General features: G+C 36.1%; 1 protein-coding gene across 2 annotated transcripts in view; it reads left to right on the plus strand.

The window, feature by feature from the left end:
• The first annotated feature begins 4,158 nt into the window (after positions 1-4,158).
• The window catches only part of tgfa (transforming growth factor alpha), a 31,634-nt gene continuing 14,022 nt past the window's right edge, over positions 4,159-21,770 (plus strand). Inside the window, exons 1-2 of one of the 2 annotated variants that reach the window (XM_062961008.1) lie at positions 4,159-4,296; positions 19,709-19,762. In XM_062961008.1, the coding sequence (XP_062817078.1) occupies positions 4,278-4,296; positions 19,709-19,762 (73 nt within the window). In that variant the 5' untranslated portion in view covers positions 4,159-4,277. Of the gene's footprint in view, positions 4,297-4,347; positions 4,497-19,708; positions 19,763-21,770 lie in introns of those variants that run through there. The other variant, XM_062961007.1, reaches the window with a different exon arrangement.

The following is a 21,770-nucleotide window of genomic DNA, read 5'->3' on the forward strand; positions in this document are numbered from 1 at the left end:
TGGATAATCCAGAACGTTGGATAAGCAAATGTTGGATAAGTGAGACTCTTATACATTACCATTTAATATAATATAATAATATTATATTAATATATTATTATATTATGTATAGATTATTATTATCTATACACATAAAAAAGTGGAGATATGTATATATGTGTGTGGCTGGGGTGTCCACTTACACAGACAAGCTCCCACTTCCCAACCTCTGGGGATGCCTACCATAGATGTGGGCGAAACGTCAGGAGAGAATGCTTCTGGAACATGGCCAGACAGCCTGGGAAACTCACAGCAACCCAGTGACTCCGGCCATAAAAGCCTTCGAAAACAAATATTCAAAGTTCAAAAGTTATACGGCAGCGTAAGCTCAAAGCACATAGTAATGTGGACTATATGCTTTGATAATCTGGGTTATATGCCAGTGTAGAAAGGGCCTGGGTTATATGAGCGTACACTACCATAGAATCCAGTCCAAAGCAAATATTTGTGGATTTTATATGTCAAAGTCATGCATGTGTTTAGAAATCAAAGCCATATAGAGAACTGCTGTGGCTCTCTTTCGCCAGCAGAGGGCGCCAAAAGTCCAGTTTCATATTGTGTGTCCATTACAATACAGCGTGCAGATTTAAATTATTTATATAGTAGTAGTATAGTAATAATAATAATAATAATAATAATAAGGAATAATAACAACAACAAGAATAATAATAGTAATAGTAATAATAATAATATGAAGTAATAGTAATAATAATAATAATATGAATATAATATAGCAATAGTAGTAGTAATAGTAATAATAATAATAAGAAGAAGAAGACATAACAACAACAATAATAATAATAGTAATAGTAAAATAATAATATGAAGTAACAGTAATAATCATAATAATATGAATATAATATAGCAATAGTAGTAGTAATAGTAATAATAATATGAAGTAATAATAAGAATAGTAATAGTAAAATAATAATATGAAATAATAGTAATAATAATAATAATATGAATATAGTATAGCAATAGTAGTAGTAATAGTAATAATAATAATATGAAGTAATAATAACAAGAATAGTAATAGTAAAATAATAATATGAAGTAACAGTAATAATAATAATAATATGAATATAATATAGCAATAGTAGTAGTAATAGTAATAATAATAATAAGTAATAACAACAATAATAGTAATAGTAAAATAATAATATGAAGTAATAGTAATAATAATAATATGAATATAATATAGCAATAGTCGTAGTAGTAATAGTAATAATCATAATATTAAGTAATAACAACAATAATAGTAATAGTAAAATAATATGTAATATGAATTAATAGTAATAATAATATGAATATAAGATAGCAATAGTAGTAGCAGTAGTAATAGTAATAATAATAATATGAAGTAATAATAATAATAATATGAATATGACTATAATATAGCAATGGTAGTAGCAGTAGTAATAGTAATAATAATAATATGAAGTAATAATAATAATATGAATATGAATATAATATAGCAATAGTAGTAGTAATAGTAATAATAATAATATGAAGTAATAATAACAAGAATAGTAATAGTAAAATAATAATATGAAATAATAGTAATAATAATAATAATATGAATATAGTATAGCAATAGTAGTAGTAATAGTAATAATAATAATATGAAGTAATAATAACAAGAATAGTAATAGTAAAATAATAATATGAAGTAACAGTAATAATAATAATAATATGACTATAATATAGCAATGGTAGTAGCAGTAGTAATAGTAATAATAATAATATGAAGTAATAGTAACAATAATATGAATATAATATAGCAATAGTAGTAGTAATAGTAATAATAATAATATGAAGTAATAACAACAAGAATAGTAATAGTAAAATAATAATATGAAAAAATAGTAATAATAATAATATGAATATAATATAGCAATAGTAGTAGCAGTAGTAATAGTAATAATAATAATATGAAGTAATAGTAATAATGATATGAATATAATATAGCAATAGTAGTAGTAATAGTAATAATAATAATATGAAGTAATAACAACAAGAATAGTAATAGTAAAATAATAATATGAAAAAATAGTAATAATAATAATATGAATATAATATAGCAATAGTAGTAGCAGTAGTAATAGTAATAATAATAATATGAAGTAATAGTAATAATGATATGAATATAATATAGCAATAGTAGTAATAATAGTAATAGTAATAATAATAATATGAAGTAATAGTAACAACAACAATAATGGCCGGAACTCCTCGTTACCTCCGAGGAGTAACTCGTTCCAAGTAACGCGTTCCTCTCGCGTTGGGACCCGAGGGCGCCCCCTAGCGGCCGCCTGTGCGCCCCGCCCCGCCCCTCCGCCTCGAGCAGCCAATCAGCGCAGGGGGCGTGGCGTTGGAAAAGGGGCGGGGCCTTGGGAAGGAGCCGCCGAGAGAGAGAGAGAGAGAGAGAGAGCAGAGCTCACACCTGGAAGGAGCTGCGGCGTCCGCACGGGCTCCTGTCGCGCGATAGGGAGCGCTCCCGCCCCGGCACCTTCCTCCTCCTCCTCCTCCGTTCTTCCTTCCTTCCTTCCTTCCTTCCTTCCTTCCCTCTTTTCGTTCTGTCGTTCTTTCCTTGGTTCCTGCCCTCCTTTAGTGCCTTCTTCCTTCCTTCCCTCCTTCCTCTCTTCTTACTTCCTTTTCTCTTTCTTCTCTTCTTCCCTCCTTTCCTTCCTCCCTTCTTCCTTTTCCACTTCTTTTCTTCCCTCCTTCCCTCTTTCTCCCCCTTCCTTCCTTTCCTTCTTTCTCACCTTTCTTCTTTTCTTTCCTTCTTTACATTCTTCCTTCCTTTCCTTCCTTCCTTTCATCCTTCTTCCCTCCTTTCTTCCTCCTTTATTTCTTTATTTCTTCCCTCCCTCCCTCTTTCCTTCCTTTCCTTCCCTCCTTTATTTCCTTCTTCCTTTCAGTCTTAGTTCCTTCCTTTCTTCTCTTCTTTCCTTTCCTTTGGTTCTTTCTCACTCTCTTCCTTCGTACTCTCTTCGAGCCTTCTTCTCTCTCTTATTTCTTACCTTTTCCTTCCTTTCCTCTCCTCCTTTATTTCATTCTTTCTTTCTTCCCTTCTTCATTTCTTCACTTCTTCCCTCCTTTATTTCCTTTTTCCCTTTTTCGTTCCTTCCCTCCTTTATTCTTTACCCTTTCCTTCCCTCCTTTATTTCATTCTTCCTTTCAGTCTTAGTTCCTTCTCTTCTTTCCTCTTTATTTACTCCTTCCTTCCTTCTCTTCTTCTTTACTTTGCTCTCCTTTCTTTCTTTCTTTCTTTCTCGTTCTCTTCCTTCTTACTCTCTGTGATCCTTCTTTCCTCCTTTATTCCTTACCCTTTCCTTCCCCCCTTTATTTCATTCCTCCTTTCAGTCTTAGTTCCTTCCCTTCTTCCTTCCTTCCTTCCTTCCCTCCTTCTCTTCTTTACTTTCCTTCGGTTCTTTCTCACTCTCTTCCTTCGTACTCTCTTCGATCCTTCTTCTCTCTTTTATTTCTTACCTTTTCCTTCCTTTCCTCTCCACCTTTATTTCCTTCTTACTTCCTTCCCCTCTTCTCTCCTTTTCTTTCCTTCTTACTCTCTTTGATCCTTCTTCCCTCCTTTCTTCCTTACCCTTTCCTTTCATCCTTTATTTCTTCCTTCCTCCCCTTCTTCTCTTCTTTTCTTTCCTTCGTACTCTCTTTGATCCTTCTCTCTTTTATTTCTTACCTTTTCCTTCCTTTCCTCTCCTCCTTTCTTTCTTTCTTCCCTCCTTCTCACTTTTTCTTTCTTTCTTTCTCGCTCTCTTCCTTCTTACTCTCTTTGATCCTTCTTCCCTCCTTTCTTCCCTTCTTCCTTCCTTCTCTTCTTCTCTCCTTTTCTTTCCTTGGGTCTTTCTCGCTCTCTTCCTTCTTCTTTCCTTCTCTCTTTTATTTCTTACCTTTTCCTTCCTTTCCTCTCCTCCTTTCTTTCTTTCTTCCCTTCTTCTCACTTTTTCTTTCTTTCTTTCTTTCTCGCTCTCTTCCTTCTTACTCTCTGTGATCCTCCTTTCTTCCCTTCTTCCTTCCTTCTCTTCTTCTCTCCTTTTCTTTCCTTGGGTCTTTCTCGCTCTCTTCCTTCTTCTTTTCTTCCTCTTTTATTTCTTATCCTTCCTTCCTTCCATCCTTTGCTTGGACCCTTGACCAGGCAGTGGCCGAAGGGTCTCATCCATCTGGGCATGCAAGTGAGCCCGACCGAGTCCCAGTGCTGACCGAAGCCTTCCTGCAAGATGGCCATCCTCCTCCTGGGTAAGCCTCCTCCTCCTCCTTCTCTTCTTTCCTCCACTTCAAAGCAGATCACCTTCTATTTGGCCTTTTGGCCTTTGGCCCTTCTTTCACCTGCTCAAGATCCCACAAGGTAGACTCCATGGGAATCCTTTCTTGGCCAGGCGGAATAGCCTTGCAGCCTCAAAGCCTGGCCGTTTTCTTCTTATGGGAACCCTTGTTTGGTGAGCTGGAATACAAAGGAATAGGTTTGCTGCTTGGAAGTGTGGGGACTTGCGTCTTAGACCAGGGGTCCCCAAACTAAGGCCCGGGGGCCGGATGCGGCCCTCCAAGGTCATTGACCTGGCCCCCGCCCTCAGTTTTATAATATAATATATTGTATATACATATAATATTAATAATTCTCTTATGTTATACAATATAATACTAATAGTAATACCATATAATAATATTAATTATATGTTGTATATTACATATTATATAATAGTATAGTGGTATAGTTCAATATAGTAATATGTAATGCTAATATTGTGTTATGCTAATAATATAATATATTGTATGTACATATGATATTGATAATAATCTTATGTTATACAATATAATACTAATAGTAATACCATATAATAATATTAATTGTATATTATACATTACATATTATATAATAGTATAGTGGTATAGTTCAATATAGTAATATATAATGCTAATATTGTGTTATGCTAATAATATAATATATTGTATGTACATATGATATTGATAATAATCTTATGTTATACAATATAATACCAATAGTAATATAATATAATAATATTAATTATATGTTATACATTACATATTATATAATAGTATAGTGGTATAGTTCAATATAGTAATATATAATGCTAATATTGTGTTATGCTAATAATATAATATATTGTATGTACATATGATATTAATAATTCTCTTATGTTATACAATATAATACTAATAGTAATACCATATAATAATATTAATTATATGTTGTATATTACATATTATATAATAGTATAGTGGTATAGTTCAATATAGTAATGTATAATGCTAATATTGTGTTATGCTAATAATATAATATATTGTATGTACATATGATATTGATAATAATCTTATGTTATACAATATAATACCAATAGTAATATAATATAATAATATTAATTATATGTTATACATTACATATTATATAATAGTATAGTGGTATAGTTCAATATAGTAATATATAATGCTAATATTGTGTTATGCTAATAATATATTGTATGTACCTACAGCTGCTCTGAGTCCCCTTCGAGGTGAGAATGTAGTAAATAAATGTAGTAAATAAATGCAGTAAATAAATAATTAATTTTAGACTTAGGCTCGGCCAAAGTCTGACATGACTTGAAGGCACAAAACAACAACAACAACAACAACAACAACAACAACAACAATCCTAATTAACTTGACTATCTCATTGGCCAGAAGCAGGCCCACACTTTCCATTGAAATCCTAATAGGTTTATGTTGGTTAAAATTGTTTTCATTTTTAAATATTGTATTGTTCTTTCGTTGTTGTTGTTGTTGAAGTACAAATAAGACATGTGTAGTATGCATAGGAATTTTTGTTTGCATTTTTTTTCAAATGATAATTTGGCCCCTCAACAGTCTGAAGGATTGTGGACCGGCCCTCTGCTTAAAAAGTTTGGGGACCCCTGTCTTAGAGGAAAGGTTTTTTGGGCTGCTAGAATTGCAATGAATAGCCTCACTGCTTCAAAGCCTGGCTGCTTGCTCCCTAGGGGACTCTTTGGTTGGTCAGCTTCAATAATACAGAGTGGTCTTGCTGCTTCAAAGCCTGGCTGCCTTCTAACAAAGTTAATCCTTTGTTGATCTGGTTGGATTGCACTGAATAGCCTTGCAGCTTCAATGCCTGGCTGTGTCATACCCAGGGGAATTCTTGTTTGTTGAGCTGGAGTAGCACCTCTGTCCAAGAGCCGCTTTGAAGCCTGGCTACTTCCTTTGCAGGGGAATCCTTCTTGGGCCGGCTTGAATTGCACTGAATAGTCTTGCAGCTTAAAAGCCTGGCTGCTTTCTACATAGGGGCATGGTGTTGTCTTAAAAAAAAAAATTATTTTTTTTGATGGTCACTCCTTGGAAAGTGATTACAGTAGAGTCTCACTTATCCAAGCTTTTGAATATCTCGTCACGTCGCAATTGATTCAGCAAAGTTTTCGCCACAAAATTTTTTTTGTCTCCCATCCAAACGCAAACCAGGGCTGACCCTGCTTAGCATCCAAGACCAAATCTAATAATAATACTAATAATAATAATTGATGATGGATCTGGCATGACGCCTTTAGAAGAATTCCACCGGCCTTTCGTTATATTGGAAGGGACTCCCAAGGGTCATCTAGTCCAACCCCTTTCCATCAGACCAGATCTGGTGTTTTCAAATAACAATAATAATAATAATAATAATAACAATAATAATAATATGGATTCAATTTGATACTTTTAGATCTGCTCTTCAGTTGTGTTGGAAGGGACCCCCAAGGATCATCTAGTCCAACCCCTCACTGTCAGACTAGGTGTTTAATAATAATAATAATAATAATAATAATAATAATAATAATAATAATAATAATAATAATAATACAAAATACAGCATATCTATCTTGTTTGCTGTGTCATAATAAAATAATAATAATAATAATAATAATAATAATAATAATAATAACAATAATAATACATCACACAGTCCTAGACACTTGGGAAGTGCTCGACTTGTGATTTTTTGATACGAAATCCAGCATATACATCTTGTTTGCTGTGTCATACAATGTCATTGTGTCAATAATAATAATAATAATAATAATAATAATATGGATCCAATCTGATACCTCACTAATACCAACCCCTCACTGTCAGACTAGGTGTTTAATAATAATAATAATAATAATACAAAATCCAGCATATCTATCTTGTTTGCTGTGTCATATAATAATAATAATAATAATAATAATAATAATAATAATAATAATAATTTGGATCCAATTTGATGCCTTTAGATCTGCTCTTCAGTTGTGTTGGAAGGGACTCCCAAGGATCATCTAGTCCAACCTCTCACTGTCAGACCAATTCTGGTGTTTTCAAATAATAATAATAATAATAATAATAATAATAATAATAATAATAATAATAATAAAGGTATCAGATTGGATCCAAATTATTATTATCGTTATTTTATTTTATGACACAGCAAACAATACAAAATGCAGCATGTCTATCTAGTTTGCTGTGTCATAAAATAAAATAATAATAATAATAATAATTTGGATCCAATCTGATGCCTTTAGATCTGCTCTTCAGTTGTGTTGGAAGGGACCCCCAAGGGTCATCTAGTCCAACCCTTTCCCATGCAGGCAAACCCAATAAAGGCGAGCATCGTGTTTTATCTTTGCTCGCTCTCCTTCCGGTTTGCTCTGCTTTTAGCAACGTTTCCTTATCTCTTTTTTCCTGCTTTTTCTCTTCCTTCTCTTTCGCTTCAACCATAAGATGCTAGAATTTATTTTGATCCCGGGACCGTTTATATATATATATATATACTAGATTGGGTACCGAGTTTTTTTTCTCTCTCCCTTTTTTAAAAACAAATTTTTATTTTTTAAAACACACAAAAAACCACATACCGTCCACATACAAAACATTTACAATTCCCACCACCAACACGAGGATTGTTTTCGTTTACATATTCATTTCTTTTTGAGACAATCTTTATATCTTTATATGTTTCCATTCTATATCTATATATATAAAAGAGTGATGGCATCACGGCAGCGGACAAAACAACAAAAGTAAACACCCCACAACCTCGAAAATTGACAGCACAACCCCTCATCCATGCCTCTAGGTTGATACAACAAAAAGAAAAGAAAAATAAAGTCCTAATTAGAGGGAGAGGAATAATTGTTTTTATCCAATTGCTGCCAGTTAGAAGGCTAAGCTTCGCTCACTTGGTCTCCTAGCAACCCACTCAGCCCAGGGGACCCTTTACCTTAACTACCACCAATTCCTCAATTATTTCCCATACCACCAGACTTCGCCACAGCAACGCGTGGCCGGGCACAGCTAGTACTATATAACATTTGTATCTTATTTCTTATGGCTTGATATTTTAATTAGTTTTTACAACATTTAATTTCACATTCATAATTCCAAATTCCATTTGCTCCACCATATATTGGTACCATTTATTTACTGTCCATTTTGATTTATCTTTCCACCCTAATACTATTCATTTTTCTCTCTCTCCCAAACGTACCGTACATACTCGAGTATAAGCTGACTCGAATATAAGCCAAGGCACCTAATTTTACCACAAAAAAATCCTAGGAAAACATTGACTCCAGTATAAGCCAAGGGTGGCAAATTTCAGAAATAAAAACAGATACCAATAAAATGACATTAATTGAGGCCTCAGTAGGTTAAATGTTTTTGAATATTTACATCAAGCTCAAATTTAAGATAAGACTGTCCAACTCTGATCAAATCATTATTCTCATCTTCTTCAATGTAAATGTGCTTATGTATCCTTTTAATAATAATAGAGTAAAATAATACATGTAATAACAATAATAATAAATACAGGAAAATAATACCTGTAATAATAAATAGAGTAAAATAATAAATGCAATAATAATAATAAGATCAGAGTGAAATAATAAATGTATTAATAATAATAAAAATAGAGTAAAATAAATGTAATAGTAGCAACAATAATAGAGAAAAATAATAAATGTAATAATAATAATAATAGTAATAATAATAATAAATACAGGAAAATAATACATGTAATAATAAATAGAGTAAAATAATAAATGCAATAATAATAATAAGATCAGAGTGAAATAATAAATGTATTAATAATAATAAAAACAGAGTAAAATAAATGTAATAATAGCAACAATAATAGAGAAAAATAATAAATGTAATAATAATAATAATAATAATAATAATAAATACAGGAAAATAATACATGTAATAATAAATAGAGTAAAATAATAAATGCAATAATAATAATAAGATCAGAGTGAAATAATAAATGTATTAATAATAATAAAAACAGAGTAAAATAAATGTAATAGTAGCAACAATAATAGAGAAAAATAATAAATGTAATTATAATAATAATAGTAATAATAATAATAAATACAGGAAAATAATACATGTAATAATAAATAGAGTAAAATAATAAATGCAATAATAATAATAAGATCAGAGTGAAATAATAAATGTATTAATAATAATAAAAAACCGAGTAAAATAAATGTAATAGTAGCAACAATAATAGAGAAAAATAATAAATGTAATAATAATAATAATAGTAATAATAATAATAAATACAGGAAAATAATACATGTAATAATAAATAGAGTAAAATAATAAATGCAATAATAATAATTATAATTATAATTATAAGATCGGAGTGAAATTAATAAATGTAATAATAATAATAATAATAATAATAATAATAATAAACTAGAGTAAAATAAATGTAATAGTAGCAACAATAATAGAGAAAAATAATACATGTAATAATACCAATAATAATAGAGAAAAATAATACATGTACCATATATTCTCGAGTATAAGCTGACCCACATATAAGCCAAGCAGGACCCTCACCCAAGTATAAGCCGAGGGGGGCTTTTTCAGTCTTAAAAAAAGGGCTGAAAAACTAGGCTTATACTCGAGTATATACGGTAGTTCTTTACCCTTGTCCATCTTTCTTCCATTTCTCTCGCTCTATTTTCATTAGGTTTTTACAACATTTAATTTCACATTCATAATTTCAAATTCCATTTGCTCCACCGTATATTGGTACCATTTATTGACGGTCCGTTTTGATTGATCTTTCCACCCTAATACTATTGATTTTTCTCGCTTTCTCCCAAATGTCATTTTTCAAGCCAACATATTTTCCGACTCAGGAGGAGAGACTTTGGGCCTTCGTCACCTCCTTATTTGTGTCAATGGGATAATTACCCGGGTCATAATTTGGGGGGTCTGACCACTAATGTGGGGTTCCGCGAGGTTTGCCCCGAGGCCGGAGACGTGGTCAGGGGAACGGGTCTGACCGGTGCCCATTTCTGGACGGACGGACGTCAAAGAGGATAAGTTGTCAACGGCATTAAATAAACAGCCCGCTGGTCAAACCGGATGGCTCAGATCCGCTAAGAAAGTGTTTGCTCTTTGCACCGGATCTGGAGAGATGGAAAGAGCTCTTGGGGAAAGGGAAAGGTTTTGCCCTGACCTAGGGAGTCTTCCTGCCGGAGCAGTACCTATTGATCTACTCACATTTGTCTGTTTTCGAAATGCTAGGTTGTCAGAAGCTGGGGCTAACAGCAGAAGCTCACCCTGCTCCCCAGATTCAGCAAGTTCAGCTGGAGGTGCTTATTTCCTGCGTTTACATGGCACCCTTGTCCCACTTTTGATCCCACCCCAAGGAGGGATTTTGGGATTTGCAGCTTTTTGAGATGCTCTGTTAAAGAACTTTTCTGTATTTCCAAATTACAACAGACTTCTCCTCCTCCTTCCTCTTTTCCTTCATCTCTTTCTTCTCTGTCTCCTCCTCCTCTTTTTCCTTGTTCTTCTTCTCCTCCTTTTTCTTCTTTTCCTCCTCCTCTTCCTTTTCTCCTCCTCCTCCTTCTTCTCCTCTTTCTCCTTATTCTTCTTCTCTTCCTTTTTCTCCTTTTCCTTCTCTTTCTTCTCCTTCTCATTCTTCTCCTCTGTCTTTTGTTCCTTCTCTTTCCTTTTGTTCCTTTTTCTCCTCCTTGTTCTCTTTCTCCTTGTTCTTCTCCTTCTCTTCCTTCTTGTTCCTTCTCCTCCTCCCTTTTCCTCTTCTCTTTCCTCTCCTCCTCCTCCTTCTTGCTCTTCTTCTTCTCCTTCTCTTCCTTTTTCTTCTTTTTGTTCCTTCACCTCTTTCTTCTCCTCCTCCTCCTCCTTCTTCTCCTCTTTTTCCTTGTTCTTCTTCTCCTCTTTTTCCTTGTTCTTCTTCTCCTCCTTTTTCTTCTCTTCCTTCTCCACTTTCTTCTCATTCTTCTTCTCCTCCACCTTCTCCTTGTTCTCCTCCTCTTCCTTCTTTTCCTTCTATTCTTCCTTTTCTCCTCCTCCTCCTTCTTCTCCTCTTTCTCCTTATTCTTCTTCTCTTCCTTTTTCTCCTTTTCCTTCTCATTCTTCTCCTTCTCATTCTTCTCCTCTATCTTTTGTTCCTTCTCTTTCCTTTTGTTCCTTTTTCTCCTCCTTGTTCTCTTTCTCCTTGTTCTTCTCCTTCTCTTCCTTCTTGTTCCTTCTCCTCCTCCCTTTTCCTCTTCTCTTTCCTCTCCTCCTCCTCCTTCTTGCTCTTCTTCTTCTCCTTCTCTTCCTTTTTCTTCTTTTTGTTCCTTCACCTCTTTCTTCTCCTCCTCCTCCTCCTTCTTCTCCTCTTTTTCCTTGTTATTCTCTTCCTCTTTCTTCTTTTCCTTCTCCACTTTCTTCTCATTCTTCTTCTCCTCCACCTTCTCCTTGTTCTCCTCCTCTTCCTTCTTTTCCTTCTCTTCCTTTTCTCCTCCTCCTCCGCCTCCTCTTTCTCCTTATTCTTCTTCTCTTCCTTTTTCTCCTTTTCCTTCTCTTTCTTCCCCTTCTCATTCTTCTCCTCCTTCTTCTCCTCCTTCTCCTTGTTCTCCTCCTCCTTCTTGTTCCTTCTCCTTCTTCTCCTCTTTCTTCTTTTTGTTCCTTCTCTTTCCCCTTTTTCTCCTCCTCCTCCTTCTTGCTCTTCTTCTTCTCCTTCTCTTCCTTTTTCTTCTTTTTGTTCCTTCTCCTATTTCTTCTTCTTTTCCTCCTCTTTCTTCTCCTCTTTTTCCTTGTTCTTCTTCTCCTCTTTTTCCTTGTTCTTCTTCTCCTCTTTTTCCTTGTTCTTCTTCTCCTCCTTTTTCTTCTTTTCCTTCTCCACTTTCTTCTCATTCTTCTTCTCCTCCACCTTCTCCTTGTCCTCCTCCTCTTCCTTCTTTTCCTTCTATTCTTCCTTTTCTCCTCCTCCTCCTTCTTCTCCTCTTTTTCCTTGTTCTTCTTCTCCTCCTCTTTCTTCTTTTCCTTCTCCACTTTCTTCTCATTCTTCTTCTCCTCCACCTTCTCCTTGTCCTCCTCCTCTTCCTTCTTTTCCTTCTATTCTTCCTTTTCTCCTCCTCCTCCTTCTTCTCCTCTTTTTCCTTGTTCTTCTTCTCCTCCTCTTTCTTCTTTTCCTTCTCCACTTTCTTCTCATTCTTCTTCTCCTCCACCTTCTCCTTGTCCTCCTCCTCTTCCTTCTTTTCCTTCTATTCTTCCTTTTCTCCTCCTCCTCCTTCTTCTCCTCTTTTTCCTTGTTCTTCTTCTCCTCCTCTTTCTTCTTTTCCTTCTCCACTTTCTTCTCATTCTTCTTCTCCTCCACCTTCTCCTTGTCCTCCTCCTCTTCCTTCTTTTCCTTCTATTCTTCCTTTTCTCCTCCTCCTCCTTCTTCTCCTCTTCCTCCTTGTTCTTCTTCTCTTCCTTTTTCTCCTTTTCCTTCTCCTTCTCCTCCTTCTCTTTCTTCTCCTCCTTCTCCTTCTTCTCATCCTCCTTTTCCTTCTCCTTTTTTTCTTCTTCCCTTCTTTTCATAAATGAGATTCTATGCATCTCCCAATACTAAAAACCATAATAATTGCAATTTGAAACCTACACGATATAAACATTAAGACACAACTATTTCAAAACTATTTATTGTTTTTATTGCTATTTTAAAGCCAAGTGTATTGTTTTAATCCATTTTTGTAAACCGCTCCGAGCCAAACCGGGAGTAGCGGTATATAAGTTTAATAATAATAATAATAATAATAAACAAATCGCTAAAAATCACATCGAAAACACTAAAACACAATAAAGTTGATATTTATTTATATTTATTTATTTACATCACTTTTACCCCGCCTTTCTCCCCGGGGGGACTCAAAGCGGCTTACAACAAATAGGCAAAAATGCAATGCTTAAAAACAATGTAAAAACAACAATTCATATAAAGCAATCAACAAAACAATTCATATAAAACAGACACAATTGCAAAATAAAATCACATCATATGAAATTTTATATAATGTGAACTCCCAGCGTTCCTGGCTCAACTGCTTGGGATGATGGGATATCACAATTCCCAGCCTAGTGAAATCGAACTCCATTTGTCGGTTGGGTCTGTGAATTGCAATCTGGTTTGCTTTAATGAACCATCAAACATTATGTCCCATCATCCACAATGAGATGTGGATTAGGGTTTCTTTTGTTTTGAATGGAAGGCTGTATTGGGCTGCACCAGGCCTGGGCAAACTTGGGCCCTCCCTCCGGGTGTTTTGGACTTCAACTCCCACAATTCCTAACAGCCTACCGGCTGTTAGGAATTGTGGGAGTTGAAGTCCAAAACACCCGGAGGGAGGGCCCAAGTTTGCCTACGCTTGGGCTACACTTTAGTTAATACATGCAAAATTATGGGTGCCTCCATGAAACTATGTCACCCCGGCTTCCTGCTTCCTTCTTACATTCAGAGTAAACAAGTTTCCCAGGCCAGTCATGAGTCCCAACCTCGTGGTGCATTCCAAGTGTGGACAATTCCGGTGCAAACTACAAATCCCAGGATCCCATCGCCTGGAGCTATGGCCCTGCAAGTGGTGTCAAACCCCATTCTTTCTCTACCGTGTAGATCAAGAGTCCCTGGCCCCTGTCCTAAACTTCAGAGTTAGAGTTGACCTAAGTCTACATGGTCTTTGGAGGTCTCTTTGCTTAGCTACGGCCTTATGAGAACATCTAGATGGCTTTTGGAGGTCACTTTCCTTACCTATAGTCCTATGAGAACATCTGGATAGCCTTTGAGGGTCTCTTTGCTTACCTATGGTCTTATGAGATCGTCTACATGGTCTTTGGAGGTCTCTTTGCTTAGCTACGGCCTTATGAGAACATCTAGATGGCTTTTGGAGGTCACTTTCCTTACCTATAGTCCTATGAGAACATCTGGATAGCCTTTGAGGGTCTCTTTGCTTACCTATGGTCTTATGAGATCGTCTACATGGTCTTTGGAGGTCTCTTTGCTTAGCTACGGCCTTAGGAGAACATCTAGATGGCTTTTGGAGGTCACTTTCCTTACCTATAGTCCTATGAGAACATCTGGATAGCCTTTGAGGGTCTCTTTGCTTACCTATGGTCTTATGAGATCGTCTAGATGGTCTTTGGAGGTCTCTTTGCTTAGCTACGGCCTTAGGAGAACATCTAGATGGCTTTTGGAGGTCACTTTCCTTACCTATAGTCCTATGAGAACATCTGGATAGCCTTTGAGGGTCTCTTTGCTTACCTATGGTCTTATGAGATCGTCTACATGGTCTTTGGAGGTCTCTTTGCTTAGCTACGGCCTTAGGAGAACATCTAGATGGCTTTTGGAGGTCACTTTCCTTACCTATAGTCCTATGAGAACATCTGGATAGCCTTTGAGGGTCTCTTTGCTTACCTATGGTCTTATGAGATCGTCTAGATGGTCTTTGGAGGTCTCTTTGCTTAGCTACGGCCTTAGGAGAACATCTAGATGGCTTTTGGAGGTCACTTTCCTTACCTATAGTCCTATGAGAACATCTGGATAGCCTTTGAGGGTCTCTTTGCTTACCTATGGTCTTATGAGATCGTCTAGATGGTCTTTGGAGGTCTCTTTGCTTAGCTACGGCCTTAGGAGAACATCTAGATGGCTTTTGGAGGTCACTTTCCTTACCTATAGTCCTATGAGAACATCTGGATAGCCTTTGAGGGTCTCTTTGCTTACCTATGGTCTTATGAGATCGTCTAGATGGTCTTTGGAGGTCTCTTTGCTTAGCTACGGCCTTAGGAGAACATCTAGATGGCTTTTGGAGGTCACTTTCCTTACCTATAGTCCTATGAGAACATCTGGATAGCCTTTGAGGGTCTCTTTGCTTACCTATGGTCTTATGAGATCGTCTACATGGTCTTTGGAGGTCTCTTTGCTTAGCTACGGCCTTAGGAGAACATCTAGATGGCTTTTGGAGGTCACTTTCCTTACCTATAGTCCTATGAGAACGTCTAGATGGCCTTTGAGGGTCCCTTTCCTTATCTATGGTCTTATAAAACCATCTAGATGGCCTTTGAGGGTCCCCTTCCTTTTTGATGGTCTTATGGAACCATCTAGATGGTCTTTGAGGATCCCTTTCCATATCTATGGTCTTCTGATGGCCTGAAGAGATCATCTTGATGGTCTTTGAAGGTTCGTTTCCTTATTGAGGGTCTTATGAAACCATCTAGATGGTCTTTGAGGGTCACTTTCTTTTTCTATGGTCTTCTGATGGCCTAATGAGATCATCTGGATGTTCTTTGAGGGTCCCTTTCCTTATCTATAGTCTTCTGATGGCCTGATGAGATCATCTAGATGGCCTTTGAGGGTCCCCTTCCTTATTGATGGTCTTATGAAACCATCTAGATGGCCTTTGGGGGCCCCTTTCCTTACCTATGGTCTTATGAGATTGTCTAGATGGTCTTTGGGGCCCCCTTTCCTTACCTATGGTCTTATGAAACCATCCAGGTGGTCTTTGAGGGTCCCTTTCCTTATCTATGGTCTTCTGATGGCCTGATGAGATCATCTGGATGGCCTTTGGGGCCCCCTTTCCTTATCGATGGTCTTATGAAACCATCCAGGTGGTCTTTGAGGGTCCCTTTCCTTATCTATGGTCTTCTGATGGCCTGATGAGATCATCTGGATGGCCTTTGAGGGTCCCCTTCCTTATCGATGGTCTTATGAAACCATCCAGGTGGTCTTTGAGGGTCCCTTTCCTTATCTATGGTCTTCTGATGGCCTGGTGAGATCATCTGGATGGCCTTTGGGGCCCCCTTTCCTTATCGATGGTCTTATGAAACCATCCAGGTGGTCTTTGAGGGTCCCTTTCCTTATCTATGGTCTTCTGATGGCCTGGTGAGATCATCTAGATGGCCTTTGAAGGTCCCCTTCCTTATCGATGGTCTTATGAAACCATCCAGGTGGTCTTTGAGGGTCCCTTTCCTTATCTATGGTCTTCTGATGGCCTGGTGAGATCATCTAGATGGCCTTTGAAGGTCCCCTTCCTTATCGATGGTCTTATGAAACCATCCAGGTGGTCTTTGAGGGTCCCTTTCCTTATCTATGGTCTTCTGATGGCCTGGTGAGATCATCTAGATGGCCTTTGAAGGTCCCCTTCCTTATCGATGGTCTTATGAAACCATCCAGGTGGTCTTTGAGGGTCCCTTTCCTTATCTATGGTCTTCTGATGGCCTGGTGAGATCATCTAGCTGACCTTTGAAGGTCCCTTTCCTTATCGATGGTCTTATGAGACCATCTAGATGGCCTTTGAGGGTCCTTCTGGCCATGGCTGGTCATGAAACATGGATGGAGCAAGCACGCTTCCTGGAGACAGGCCGTTCTTCTGCTTCTCCAAAGACCGTCAAGTCAACGTGGTGGATTTCATGGGGTTCCTTTAGGCCTTCAGTTCTGAACCTTCTCCGCTTCGCTTTTCCCTTTGTCGCTCCGTCTCGGAACAGCTGGAACGAACTTCCTGGGAATTAATGTCTCAGGAAACGGGCTTTGCGAGGCTCTGCTCCTGCCTCTGTTGTGGTTGCATTTTTCCGCCGCTGTGCTTTGGATTATCTAATGTTCCTTGTTCTGTGTGTGGCCCATTGGGACGGAGGAAGCTTCTGGTCCGCAAATGTGTCCGCCCGCTGCCTTCCGATTCTGCAAAACGCCTGGAGCCTTCTTCTCGCCCGGATGCATTGCATGCCGTGTGGTTCAGACTTTGCACATGAAGCCCGTTGTTCACGTTCATAACATGTAAGGCGAGCTGGGACCAGGCCTGGGCAAACTTGGGCCCTCCAGGGATTTTGGACTCCAACTCCCACAATCCCTAATCTATATATATATAAAAGTGATGGCATCACGGCAACCCACAAAACAACAAAACTACAGGCCCCCCAACCTCGAAATTTGGCGACACAACCCATCATCCATGGCTCTAGGTTGATACAACAAAAAGAAAAGAAAAATAAAGTCCTAATTAGAGAGAGAGAGGAATAATTGCTTTTATCCAATTGCTGCCAGTTAGAAGGCTAAGCTCCTCCAACTTGGTCTCCTAGCAACCCAATAAAAAATAATAAAAAACACTAAAAAAATAATTAAAAACACTAAAAAATTAATACAATAAAATACTATAATAACAGAAAATAACTAAAAAATAATACAAGAAAATAATAAAATATAATAAAGAAAAAGATAACTTACAATAAAATTAATTAAAAAATACAAATAACGTCAAATAAAAATTACACAACAATTTTTAACCAATACCACCACCACTTTGCCACAGCAACGCGTGGCCGGGCACAGCTAGTAATCTATATATATAAAAGGGTAATGAAATTTCGGCCTAGGACAAAACAACAAAACTACACATCCCAGAAACACTAAACTTGGCAGCACAACCCCTCATCCATGCCTCTACGTTCATACAACAAAAAGAAAAGAAAAATAAAGTCCTAATTAGAGGGAGGGGAATAATGGTTTTTATCCAGTTAGAAGGCTAAGCTCCACCCATTTGGTCTCCTAGCAACCCACTCAGCCCAGGGGACAGGCAGAGTTAGGCCTCATTTAGGCCTCTTCCACAGATTATCTGATTTTAACTGGATTATATGGCAGTGTAGACTCAAGGCCCTTCCACACAGCTATATAACCCATTTATAATGGACTTAATGTCAGGAGAAAACCTTGACCCTTGACCTTAACTACCACCAATTTCTCAATACTTTATTTCCCATACCACCAGACTTCGACACAGCAATGCGTAGCCGGGCACAGCTAGTACTATAATATATTGTATATGCATATAATATTATTAATAATATTATTTTGTAATACAATATAATACTAATAATACAATATAATAATATTAATTATATATTATACATTACATGTAATATTATTAATAATATTATGATATATAGATATAGTACAATATGGTAATTTATTATCAGTATTGTGCTATGCTAATTATATAGTATTGTATGTAAATTTAATTTGTAAGCCGCTCTGAGACCCCTTTGGGGTGACAAAGGCAGGATATAAATGTATTAAATAAATAAAATAAGTATTAAATAAATTAAGGACGATGGGAGTTGTAGTTCACCCACAACCTTATGCATTTTGTACAATTAAAACATTGACTTTTTCAAATAACTCGGTCAATGCCGGGGATCCAAATTAGTAATAAAATACACAGAAGACCACACCAATAAAATAATTATAGTTCCCGATAAATATAAGTTTGGATCGAAATGTATTGTATATACTCGAGCATAAGCCTAGTTTTCCAGCCCTTTTTTTAAGACTGAAAAATCCCCCCTCGGCTTATACTTGGGTGAGGGTCCTGGTTGGCTTATATTTGGGTCAGCTTATACTCGAGAATATATGGTACATTTATTATTTTTCTCCGTTATTATTGGTATTATTACATTTATTATTTTACTCTATTATTGTTGCTACTATTACATTTATTTTACTCTATTTTTATTATTATTATTCATACATTTATTATTTCACTCTGATATTATTATTATTGCATTTATTATTTTACTCTATTTATTATTACATGTATTATTACATTTATTATTGTACTCTATTATTGTTGCTACTATTACATTTATTTTACTCTATTATTATTATTATTAATACATTTATTATTTCAATCTGATATATATATATAGATAGATAGATAGATAGATAGATAGATAGATATATAGATATATATAGATTTTGTGTTGCATTGTATATGATTATTTATTGTATTGTTTAATTGTATTATGATATGTTGTTTTATATTTTGCTATATTGTATTGTTCTGGGCATGGCCCCATGTAAGCCGCCCCGAGTCCCCGTTGGGGAGATGGTGGCGGGGTATAAATAAAGTTTTATTATTATTATTATTATTATTATTATTATTATTATTATTAAATTTATTATTCTACTCTATTTATTCCATGTATTATTTTACTCTATTATTATGAAAAGGCTACATAAGCACATTTACATTGAAGAAGATGAGAATAAGGATTCTGTGATTCTGTTTAATCAGAGCTGGACAGTCTTATCTTAAATTAGAGTTTGATGTAAATATTCAAAAACATTTAACCTACTGATGCCTCAATTAATGCAATTTTTTGGTATCTATTTTTATTTCTGAAATTTCCCACCCTCGGCTTATACTGGAGTCAATGATTTCCCAGTTTATTTGTGGTAAAATTAGATGCTTCAGCTTATATTCGGGTCGGCTTATATTCGAGTATATATGGTACTTTGATTGTAAACTTTTAACCTGACTTTACTTCTTTTGTTTTTTCCTTTTAGGGATCTTTTTCGCCGTGTGTCATGGCTTGGAGAACACAACGTCAGCTTCCAATGGTGAGTTACTGATGTCGTAAAATATGAATCAATCCTTGTCGGTCATGACTTTTGCATTTCGGACAATATTCGAGTTGCATAGTTTTGCTTTTGCCCAGTTGGGACCAAACTGAGACCTGACGTTTCCAGGGCAACCCCTGTAGCCTAGCAACAAGCCCTTTGTGACATCATAGGGAATCACCTGATGATGTCATTGAGCAGGAAACACAGTTGCGCATGGAGCATGCCGTGCAAAGGGAAACAACATTGGGGAAAAGACTAGCTTTTCAAAGCAATGCTCTCGCCCTGAGATTCCTCCTTTCTGTTTTTCTTCCAAATGGAAGCAAGGCATTCCGTTGTTATGTTTACATCTGGAGAGAAAGTGTGAGTTTTGCATTATTTTTGCACCTTCCCAGACCTTCTTTGTTCCACATCTGGCTCCAAATTCTTGGGGATCCCGAACTCGATTTTTAAAAATAGCAATTACCTGTATATACTCAAGTATAAGCTGACCCGAATATAAGCCGAGGCACCTAATTTTACCACAAAAAAACTGGGAAAACATTGACTCCAGTATAAGCCAAGTTACCAATAAAATTACCATATATACTCGAGTATAAGCCGACCCGAATATAAGTCGAGACACCTAATTTTACGGGAAAACATTGACTCCAGTATAAGCCAAGATACCAATAAAATTACCGTATATACTCGAGTATAAACCAGCCCGAATATAAACCGAGGCACCTAATTTTACCACCAAAAAACTGGGAAAACATTGACTCCAGTATAAGCCAAGATACCAATAAAATTACCATATATACTCAAGTATAAGCTGACCCGAATATAAGCCGAGGCACCTAATTTTACCACAAAAAAACTGGGAAAACATTGACTCCAGTATAAGCCAAGATACCAATAAAATTACCATATATACTCGAGTATAAGCCGACCCGAATATAAGTCGAGACACCTAATTTTACGGGAAAACATTGACTCCAGTATAAGCCAAGATACCAATAAAATTACTGTATATACTCAAATATAAGCCAACCCGAATATAAGTCGAGGCACCTAATTTTACCACAAAAAACTGGGAAAACATTGACTCCAGTATAAGCCAAGATACTAATAAAATTACCGTATATACTCGAGTATAAACCAGCCCGAATATAAGCCGAGGCACCTAATTTTACCACAAAAAAACTGGGAAAACATTGACTCCAGTATAAGCCAAGATACCAATAAAATTACCGTATATACTCGAGTATAAGCCAGCCCGAATATAAGCCGAGGCACCTAATTTTACCACCAAAAAACTGGGAAAACATTGACTCCAGTATAAGCCAAGATACCAATAAAATTACCATATATACTCGAGTATAAGCTGACCCGAATATAAGTCGAGACACCTAATTTTACAGGAAAACATTGACTCCAGTATAAGCCAAGATACCAATAAAATTACCATATATACTCAAGTATAAGCTGACCCGAATATAAGTCGAGACACCTAATTTTACGGGAAAACATTGACTCCAGTATAAGCCAAGATACCAATAAAATTACCATATATACTCGAGTATAAGCCGACCCGAATATAAGTTGAGGCACCTAATTTTACCACAAAAAACTGGGAAAACATTGACTCCAGTATAAGCCGAGATAGCAATAAAATTACCGTATATACTCAAGTATAAGCTGACCCGAATATAAGTCGAGACACCTAATTTTACGGGAAAACATTGACTCCAGTATAAGCCAAGATACCAATAAAATTACCGTATATACTCAAGTATAAGCCAGCCCGAATATAAGCCGAGGCACCTAATTTTACCACCAAAAAACTGGGAAAATATTGACTCCAGTATAAGCCGAGGGTGGTAAATTTCAGAAATAAAAACAGATACCAATAAAATTACATTAATTGAGGCATCAGAGGCTGTCTGTGTGACAGACAGCCTCTATTATTATTATTATTATTATTATTATTATTATTATTATTTAATCGAGATATTAGAGTTTAGGC

This window comes from Anolis carolinensis, unplaced genomic scaffold, assembly GCF_035594765.1.
Source record: "Anolis carolinensis isolate JA03-04 unplaced genomic scaffold, rAnoCar3.1.pri scaffold_8, whole genome shotgun sequence".
Classification (NCBI taxonomy): domain Eukaryota; kingdom Metazoa; phylum Chordata; class Lepidosauria; order Squamata; family Dactyloidae; genus Anolis; species Anolis carolinensis.